Source organism: Mixophyes fleayi, chromosome 4, assembly GCF_038048845.1.
Source record: "Mixophyes fleayi isolate aMixFle1 chromosome 4, aMixFle1.hap1, whole genome shotgun sequence".
Lineage (NCBI taxonomy): Eukaryota > Metazoa > Chordata > Amphibia > Anura > Limnodynastidae > Mixophyes > Mixophyes fleayi.
Window position 1 is genome coordinate 48,473,558 of NC_134405.1, and position 10,275 is coordinate 48,483,832.

Sequence of the window (10,275 nt, forward strand, 5' to 3'; positions counted from 1 at the left end):
AGAATGAAGAGTGAACAGGGAAGAGGACATCTGGAAACCACTTAAACCTCAAATATCAGAATTAGAGCACCTTAAGGTGAAAGATCAGTGACAGTAGTGGGGGTGGGCCGTGGACAAATAGAACAATGTTTAATCCACTAGCAGAGATAAAAGATAAGTTAGTAAAAAACATATTGATACTATAATAATCTGAAAGATATCAACATAATGCAATGTAAAAAAAATAGTGAATAATAGGGCACATAACAGACACACAACCAACTACAGATATGACATATTTTATGTATTATATGTATTGTTGGTAGATGAGTGTATATTTTAACAAAATAACATAGACACAAGTGATCTAAATTAAAGCATACACTAATACAAGGATATTAGAATGTTAGGTTAATAATGTATAGAAAATATGATTATTATTATATTCAGGTTATCTGGAGCCTTACTATATAATATGCATGTTCCAGAAATTTATTCATTGGCATGCTTTCTAGATCTAGTAGTGTCCTGCTTCTGTAATGTGACAAGCTGCTGATGGAGTTGACATATCCAAGATCATACCAGAGCTATGTATGCATCTATGTATGCTGCACCACTATTTAAATCCCTACTTTGTCTTCCCATATTTTTCAGAATACAATTCAAAGTACTCGTCCTCACCAACAAAGCTCAACAACACCACCGCTTCATACATCTCAAACCTCATCTTGATATTCTATTCAGCATGCCCTTTTAGATCTGCCTATGGCCTGTGCTGTGACTCCTCTCTGATAACCGCTCATCAAACCCACTTCAAGATTTCCCCTGTACTGCTTCTTTATCCTGACCCTGTCAAACTAAAAAGGCTAGAGGATTCTTAAAGGTGTGGGAAGAAGTGGGGCATATACTTGGTCCCTAACCAATTCCCAAAAAACGAGGGCTGCCAATCCGGGTAGCCAGGGGGACTGGCTTCCACCTATACCCAATGCACCCCTTCATAGGAACCAGGACTGCTGTGGATTATGGTTCCAGCTGCCAAGGACTGTCAATGATCAAATGACTAGGGAGGCAATTGTGAGGATCAAGAAATCTTCACTTTTAGAACTCTGTTGGTCTTTGAACCAGGGTGTGCTTGTTGAAAGCTTGTGCTAGACTACTGACTTTACAGCCATAATAGAATAGCAAGCCTCAGTCCCCTAGACTGTGCCTAACAAGGATACACCAAGGGATGGCTTGTTGAATATGAGATTTGTGAACTTATGTTTCCTTTTTATGTTGTATTACAGTTTTACAGAGTGGTTGCTTCTGTGTCTTCTGCTAGCACCTAGTGTCAAAGATATTTTTTTTGGATAAAGTCAATTTATTAATATAAAAATATTTCCATTGTCTTATCTTATTTTAGTATATCATTAATATTTGATATGGTATTATTATTTCAATTGGATCCTTGCGTGTGTGCTGATGAGAGGGATATGAACAGGAATGAATTCAAAGAACAGATTTTTCTAATCAGAGTGGATGAACAAAGACTTGCACAAACTTCTCCAAAGTCTCCATTGAATCCAGGGGACCCAAAAGGATCAAGAAACGCCTATATACCTTCTCAGCCAATTGTAATATGACATTTATAAATTGTAGTACAACCTACTTTTGCTGGTACTAAAAGTAACTGTCTGGTGTGGTAGACCAGAGTTTTCAGAGACTGAAAATGAGAGTGATATTATCACAGCGCAAGCTTTGCTTTTATAAATAAACAATGATATAATTTTATTCTTAAAGTTTATTTTGCTGAAGAAATTAAATTATTACTTTAACACTAGTCAGTCAGTCCTCCCAATTGGTGGTCTCTGCGCACGTGTCATTCATTATGCTGGGCTTTCTCTTATTGGTTCCTCAGTATTCATACACCCCTTCCTTTCTACCACCTATGCTGTAGATAGTTTAGTCTGAACCAGTGTGCTGTGGTGTCTGTGTATCCTGTGTATATCTGCTGTTGTGACTCAGACTGTGTATTGGACTCTGCTTCTTTTTCCTGCCTTTGACCCCAGGTTGCTGTTCGATTTGCTATTGACCTTTGCCCACCTTGACCAGGACCCGATTACCGAACTTGGGGCTAGATTTACTAAGCTGCGGGTTTGAAAAAGTGGGGATGTTGCCTATAGCAACCAATCAGATTCTAGCTGTCATTTTGTAGAAGGTACAAAATAAATGAAATGTAGAATCTGATTGGTTGCTATAGGTAACATCCCCACTTTTTCAAACCCGCAGCTTAGTAAATCTAGCCCTTGATCTTGATCTCTGCCTGCCCTGACCTTGGCCTGATTATTGGATGTTGCCTGCCAACGTGACGTTCGAACCACAATCATTTTTCTTGGATTCTTACAGTCACCACCTGCCTCCTTACATCCTTACAGAAATATACTGACTTTACCTCCTAATCTTGTTTCATCAAATAATATTTATACTGGTTAAAATTCTAAAGTTTATCATAAGCATAAATAAAAAATATAAATAAATAAAAGAACAGGGTGAGCAAGACAGTGGCACAGTAGTTAGCATTGCTGACTCAGAACTAAGTTAGAATTCAACCAAGGCCCTATCTGTTTGGAGTTTGTATGTTCCTACAACATTTTTGTGGGTTTCCTCCTGGTGCTCTGGTTTCCTCCAACACTCCAAAAATACACTGTTAGGCTAATTGGCTTGTAACAAAAGTAACCCTGTGTGTGCATTTGTGTGTTAGGGAGTATAGATTGTAAGCTTGACTGGGGCTGGGAGTAATGGGAATGAATAGATAGTCTATGTAAAGTGCTACATAATATGTAGGCACTATGTATATAAATGTTAATAATATGCTCCATCAGAACATCCCCTAACTTGTCCAGCTTCAAACAGACCTTAAAAACCCACCTCTACCTTAAAGCCTTCCAGTCCCCCACCTAATTGACCTCCTCCCAGTCTCCCCCCTACTCCCTCCCACTCCTGCTTTCATTCCTGTCCTCCTCCTACCTCCCTCCTTATCATTCTCCTCTCCCCCCTTCTCCGTCTCTGCCTCCGTTCTCCCCCTTTCCTCCTCCTACCATTGCGTCTCTGTCCGTCCTACCCTTCCCTTAGATTGTGCGCTCCTTCAAGCAGGGCTTCCTCTCCTCCTGTTCTCCACCACCTTAACTCTGCTCTCCAGCTCCTTGTCTCTTCCATGAGGTCCTCCTGCCCTTCTACCCCTCTCTCTACCCCGCTGGGGGCCCTCACCTCTCATCTAGCTATACGTTGAGCTTCCGTGTTATTGTGCTTTTTGTTAACTGTACTGTGCTGTCTCATCCTGTATCGTGCCCTATAAATAAAAATTAATAATAATAATAATAATAATAAGGTTAATAAGGGGGACATTTCATTTCAATAAATATCCAGTAAAGAGTATAGAGAAACAGCACAAAATAATCCAGCAAACAGATTGTACATAGTTAGTAATTACATACATCTAACTCACCATAATAGAACAAAAACATGCTAAAGGACCCAGAACAGCAACCAAAAAATATAGAGACAGGACGTCTGCTACACTCTAATTAGGTGCTTTCTAGTTTATTTTTACTTGCATTTTCGATACAGTTTGTTGGGACAGCTGTGTCTTACATTCCCAGCTCCATCCAACTCTTTCATGCTCCTAAGTGGTTTTTCATCTTGAGGTTGGTGCCCTTGAGAAAGCTAATGTTTTTCTTATTGAAAGGAGTGAGACATATAACATGGCACTGCTATGAGCCTCATGGTGAAGTGTTCCAACTGGTTATTACTGTCACTGTAAATTATAGGCTATTGTCATTACTGATTTGTTCCCTGCATGGTTTCTGATTCTCCTATTGATTGTTATTATTGTCATTATTAAATGCAATTAGAGAATGCTATATTGTTGTGTTATTGTTCAACTAATCTTTTGCACTAAATTGTATTATTGCCCTATGGCATGCTATTTATGTGATTATAGATACCTTTATTTCAGTATATTATAGTTTATTTATATTTAAGATACAGAAGTTTCAACAATAGCTGTTTGTACACTGTTCCCTGTAAATTGTATTTGAATAGATATTCTATCCAGTCATTGTCAGAACAGATGACTGTTTCCACCCACACTCCCAAGAAGTCAGAATGATAACTGATGTACGATGGTGTGTATTTTACCATGTCTCACATCATTTTTTTTTTTACACAACAAATAAGTGAACTTTACATTCCAATAGATGGCACAAGTCAGTGCTTATATTTTAACCATTTAAAATACATATAAAATACAATCCAATTACAAATCATTTATGCTAAAACTAATCAAAGAACAGTTGGATATTCTTTAAAATATCAATACTGGCTAGCTCCATCTTTTGGAACATATAATTCCCTTTAATGTAAATGTCAAACTGTGTTACGTGTTAAATACATACATCACTGATCATTCTTGGAGTTCTTAGGAGTCCCTCAGGAATCATTATGTTTCCCTCATGGTTTGTCAATCGTCAGTCATTGTCCATGTTTCATTACGTGTTGCTCACCTGTTACCAGTCGTTGCTTGACACTCGTCAAATAGCAGTCATCATAACAAGTTACACATCACTGTTTGTACTCTCACTTCATATATCACAAATTTGTTTGATTCTGATGATTGACAATGGTTTATATCACATTTCAACCAATGAACATCAGAACACTATGACTATGGAAACAGTATGGTCCTCAACCTGTGACAATCAGACCACTATATCCCTTCCCAAGCAGTGACCATCAAGGCACTATGTTCCATCTCAGGTAATGTTCATTAGAAATCTACATCTCATCTCAACCAGAGACCATGTGGGCACTAAATAATATCTCCACTATAAGCCATCAGAGCATGTTCATTCTCAACTAAAGACCATCATAGGTGTGTCCTTCTCAGCCAATGACCACCAGAGCACTATATCATATCTCAAGTATAGGCCATCAGATCATAATATATTAATTGTCAACTATAGACCATCAATAACTTTTTCTTCTCAGCCATTGACCATCAGACCACTATATCCCTTCTCATCCAAATACCATCACAGCACTATATCCCATCACAACCACTGATCACTTGAAACCATTGGAGCAATATATATATATCCTCTCAGCAAAAGACCTTCAGAGCAAACTATATAACCGTGCCTCTCAACATTGTGACGTCAACTGTACACACCGCCAATCTTTCCACCCATGTTCCTAAAATGCCTGGTCCTACTAATTTGTTTAATAAAGAACTGCACCAAAATTGCTAAGCCCCATCCCATTTAGGTGTCGTAAATTGGTATTGTCGCACAACAATCGTGACCATTGCGGTGTATCTATCCCATCTCATCTGAAGAACATCAGAGCCCTATATCTCTTATCAACCTAAGAATTCCAGAGCACTTATTCTTCTTTACCATCAATGCATTATATCCCATCTCAACAACTGATCAGAGCATTTCATCTTATCATCAGAGAAATTGCACCTAACTCAATTAAAGACTACCAGAGCTCTATATCCCATTCAACCAGTGACAATCAGAAAATTGCATCCCTGCTATAACAGTGACCATCAAAGCACTATATTTTCTCAAACAATAACCAACAAAGCACTATATCCATTCTCAAGCAGTGGTCATCAATACATTACGTACCCTTAACCAGTAACCATCAAAACACTATTGGCCTCATGTAGAGATGGATGTATCTTTTATTTGCACAAGATGCACAATTCAATACCACACATGTGCACCAAAGGATTCTGATGCCCGTATGCAGATTTGTTTGCATCTTACACTTGCGACTGTTTCTGACTGGAGATGGGGAATGGTGGAGGGTAGCGGCTGGCAGTAACGGCATGTTCACCAAATTGCATTTGAGGTAGACCTGTACTCAAATGCATTTACATCTGCCAGGAGGCGTATCTGTTCCAATTGCTGAAGGGCTGTTGCAACGATTAGCAGCACTAACCGCTTTTGATTGGATGTTAGCAGATTGAGTTCTCCAGCTGATAGTTCTTCATTCCATACTGTGGCTGTTATATTACATGAAGTCACAGTTATCTATTTCCATTAATGAATTGGTTTTTCCATTCGGACTAAAGCAGGATAAGATTTTTAAAGAGGAAAATAACAGATGTTTGTATTTCATATAAATAGCTACTGCTGATGATGATGATTTCATTTATTTTAATTAAACTGAATTTATTTTGCACTTGTATTTTGTATTTGGGCTGGTATTTAATTCTACATTACATGATAAATGCAACCTTCATATTATTGTCTCTAGTGTATGTGACACTTCATCACATTATTATATTGTCTATAAATTGGGTAATAGTATACTATTGGGAAATAGCAAACATAAGTAATATACAAGCAAGGACAGGAAAGTTGATGTGGTGAAACAGAACACAAGTTTAAGCTTAAAATGTAAACACAAATGAACAGTAACAAACTAATACAATGAGCAAAGCACAATTATTAGAGGTTAAGCAGAATGATCACTTGGCTCATTCCCCATGTGTGGTAAGGGACAGGAATGCAGAGGGAGAGTGAGTAAGTGACAACTGTGGTATTAGTATAGTTGTGGACGGCGGAGTGTGTTAAGCACTGTCAGGATACATTAAATTAATTAATTAAGCACTGGCAGGATACATCAAATTACTCTTTCCATATTAGAAACCATCAGGGCACATTATCCCATTCCTATTAGAAAACACCACAGTATTACCCGCACCTTCTAATAACCACCCAAATGTCCTGGCCTTTTCCCCGTGTCCATTACATTATATCCCTGCTAGAGACTATCAAGCACATAAACCATTATACTGCTTTATTGTTAGGGACCCCAAATACATCACAGTTATAGACAGACAGACATAGAGTATTACCAAACATCCAGAGTATCATCAAGGAAACACTGATTTTCCACCAGAGTTGCATATTTTCTCTGCCGTCGGCTCCAGCGTATCCAGGTGAATTGGTATTAGTTGTTTTCTAATCTATGTACTACTTGTAATATTTGTATCTGATTTAATTATCCTAAGTAGTTTCCTCAGTCCCACAGTGAACGTTTCCCATTACACTCTACACTGCATTCCCCGATGTACTCTGCTCTGTGTACACTTCTTCTGATACTTACTTTATATTCTTCCTGTGTAATAATTCCACCATACACAAAGTATTTTTCTGTACCCTCTATGCACCTGATTCTGCTTGTACCACTGTACCTTCACCTTTCCTCACTCTATTCAATTACTCTATGATGTTTTACCTGTTTCCTAATTTTTCCTTCCTTATCTGCTGCTCTGTCTGTAGTATTTCACTTAGCTGTCCTGTAACATTCTATCACCAGAACTTCCATGTAACCTGTAGGATTTAGGAAGCACAGTTTCTCTATGTACCTCAGTACTATACCCCCTGTAGTCTTTGATAAATATTGCTCTCTGTACAGCCTCTATGAAGTATATTATCGTCTGTGTCACTGTCTGAAGCTTTCTCCCTGCACGATGCTCTTTCTCTAATGCTGTGGAAGAGGAAGTGAGTGAGCAATGGGGGTGTAAGAGTGAGGTCACTCTTCATATACACAAATAGAGGGGAGTGATGGAAGGGGAGGCGTTGAGAGAACAAGAGAGAAAAAAAGAGAGAGGACAGTAACATGAGAGAACCAAAAATTGAAAGAGATAAATGAGCACAGTAATGAACTATAACTTCCATTTATGTGTCTGTATGGTAAATGTGCAGAAGATCAGTCCTGCATAACACATTATAGTAGTGAAGATCCTGCACTGAACATTGAGCGATAAGCAGAAGTACAACAGGGAGCTTTGGCTTCTGTGTAGACGAAGTTGGCAACATGCAACACTTCCTCAGCCCCCACATCTCCAAGACAGGAGATTAAAAAAAGGAGAATTAAGATGTAACGGACAAAGAAAGATGTATCTGTTTTATTGTATCTGGGTAGCTACACAATCTACAATCTGGATCAGTATGAATGAATAATAAAATAAGGGATATTATCATTATATAGCTAAACTCCAGTTCCTAGAGTGTCTCTTTTTTAACGACACTACAATTACACTTACACATTTTTAATTAACAATTTTGCTGCTGTAATGATTCTAATGTTTTGAATCATTAATAAAGATATTATTTTAATCAGATCATATAAAACCCTACTAATAACACATTGGTACTAGTGTTCCCCAGGGTACAAAGTGATGCTCCTAAATTATTTATGTTCCTTTCACTAGTTTAGGGTCTCAGGGCCTGATTCATGTTTGCAGGCTTTATTTTACGTGAAATAGCTCTGCGTGTGCTACGACAAGGACCTGATGCCAATGAATGCAATTGCATGCAATTCATGTCTGAATGCAAATGACACTTACCATTGCCTACTACTAGGTCAGAACGGTAGTGGGAGTAGGCAGACGGACGTACGTTATGTACAGAAAGGGCGAGCTGACAGTGTTCCTATGCAGACGCAGATAACTCAAGTCCTGGGTTTCTCTTATGTACCCCTGGTTTCATATGTATCACTTGCACCAGCTACAGGGCAGGTGTAAGTGCCAACTGATAGCGATGTCTGACATGGCATAGTCTTTGTATTAAAAACTACACATATGTGCGCCACTAGCTAGCACAGAATTTGTGTATGCAAGGAAGATAGACTTGCATGCATTGTATTTACATTACACATTAAAAGTATATTGATTTATGTATTTAATGCAGAAAAATAAAATAAAAAATAAAATAAAAAATTCATATTTTTAATGTTTATACTGTTAAAAGTTATTAATCCTTTCTTGTAGGGAATCATTCATGGTTATATAAATACAGACTAATGTTCCAAGTATGTTGTGCCAATACGTTCTATTTTTCTCACTAGAAAAGCATTTAGAAATAGAGATGTTCACTGACCCCCATGAAGTGGTTTTGGTTTTGGATCTGGAATAGCTTCGTGTTTTGGTTTTGGTCTTGACAAAACCGCCCTCGTGTGTTTTGGTTTTGATTTTGGATCTGTATTTTTTAGAAACATTCCTAAAATATGCTAAAATCACATAATTTTGCTCTTTTTTTGTTTCTATATTATTATTAACCTCAATAACACTAATTTCAAGTTATTTGCAGTCAATTTTGTCCACCTCACGGGTCACATTATTATTTTCATACACTTTCAGCCAAACACTGGAGCGACCTGGCTTGATGCTAAGCGACAGAGTAATGACTCAAACACACAGGAGTTCCTAGCACATCTAGGATGCATTGGCATACAGCAGTAGCAGAAAAGAAAAGTGGTGCAAGATGGAATTGTCCTTGGGCCCTCCCACCCACCCTTATGTACATTACATATACAGAAAACAGAACCAAGACACAACATGATACAAAAATATATACAAACACAGGTGACAGGGTAAAGCAAATCAGATTAACTATGGGACAGATAGTGAAAGGGATGGTAGAAATCAGCGAGAAGAAGGCCAAGGTACAGAGGCAAGAGGTACAGAGGGTGAAGGAACAGTAGAAGGAGCACACAAGGAAAGAGGGCCCTGCTCATGAGAGTTTACATCCTAAAGGGAAGAGGGAGACACAAAAAGGGTGGTACTAATTGGGGGAGAGAGCCAGGACAAGGAAGTTAGGAGGAGTACTGATAGACTTGAATAAAGAAATGAGTTTTAAAGGCACGCTTGAAGCCTTTGAGAGTAAATGCTAACCTGATGGAACTTGAAAGATCGTTCCACAGCAGGGGAGCAGCCCGGGCAAAGTCCTGAAGACGAGAGTGAGAAGAGGTGATCAGTGAAGTAGTGAGATGTCGGTCACGGGCAGAGCGGAGGGGGCAGGTAGGAATGTAGGTAGAGATGAGATTGGAGATGTAGGGAGGGGAAGATTGACTAAGCTTTAAAGGTGAGGAGTTTAAATTTAATTCTGTAGGGTATGGGGAGCCAATGTAGTGACTGTTGGAGGGAGACAGCAGATACAGAGCGGCGGGAGAGAAAAATAAGGCGGGCAGCAGCAATTGCAGAACTCGCACTCAAAGAGGAAGGCGAAGGCCTCATCCTTTCTTTGCCACTGCGTGTGTAGAATGGCATGATAGCAATTCTATTTTTTTCTGCAGATAATTTTGCCTGGATTACAGCTCTTTTTTTACTTGACCAAGGTAAAAGGTGTTTTTTTCTTTTTTGTTTCCCTGACTTGAAAAGATGATGTACTTTAACATAGGCTTTACCAGATGACGTAAAGGGATTACTATCATCATGACTGGTGGCAGCAACTGCTTGGT

General features: G+C 38.6%; 1 protein-coding gene across 3 annotated transcripts in view; it reads right to left on the bottom strand.

Annotated features, from left to right (window-relative positions):
• The window catches only part of ADGRE5 (adhesion G protein-coupled receptor E5), a 147,282-nt gene extending 139,737 nt beyond the window's left edge, over nt 1–7,545 (bottom strand). For all 3 annotated transcript variants that reach the window (XM_075206895.1, XM_075206896.1, XM_075206894.1), the window contains exon 1: nt 6,887–7,545. In XM_075206895.1, coding sequence (XP_075062996.1) covers nt 6,887–6,938 — 52 coding nt within the window. In that variant the 5' untranslated portion in view covers nt 6,939–7,545. The remainder of the gene's footprint in view (nt 1–6,886) is intronic.
• Nucleotides 7,546–10,275: the final 2,730 nt, after the last annotated feature.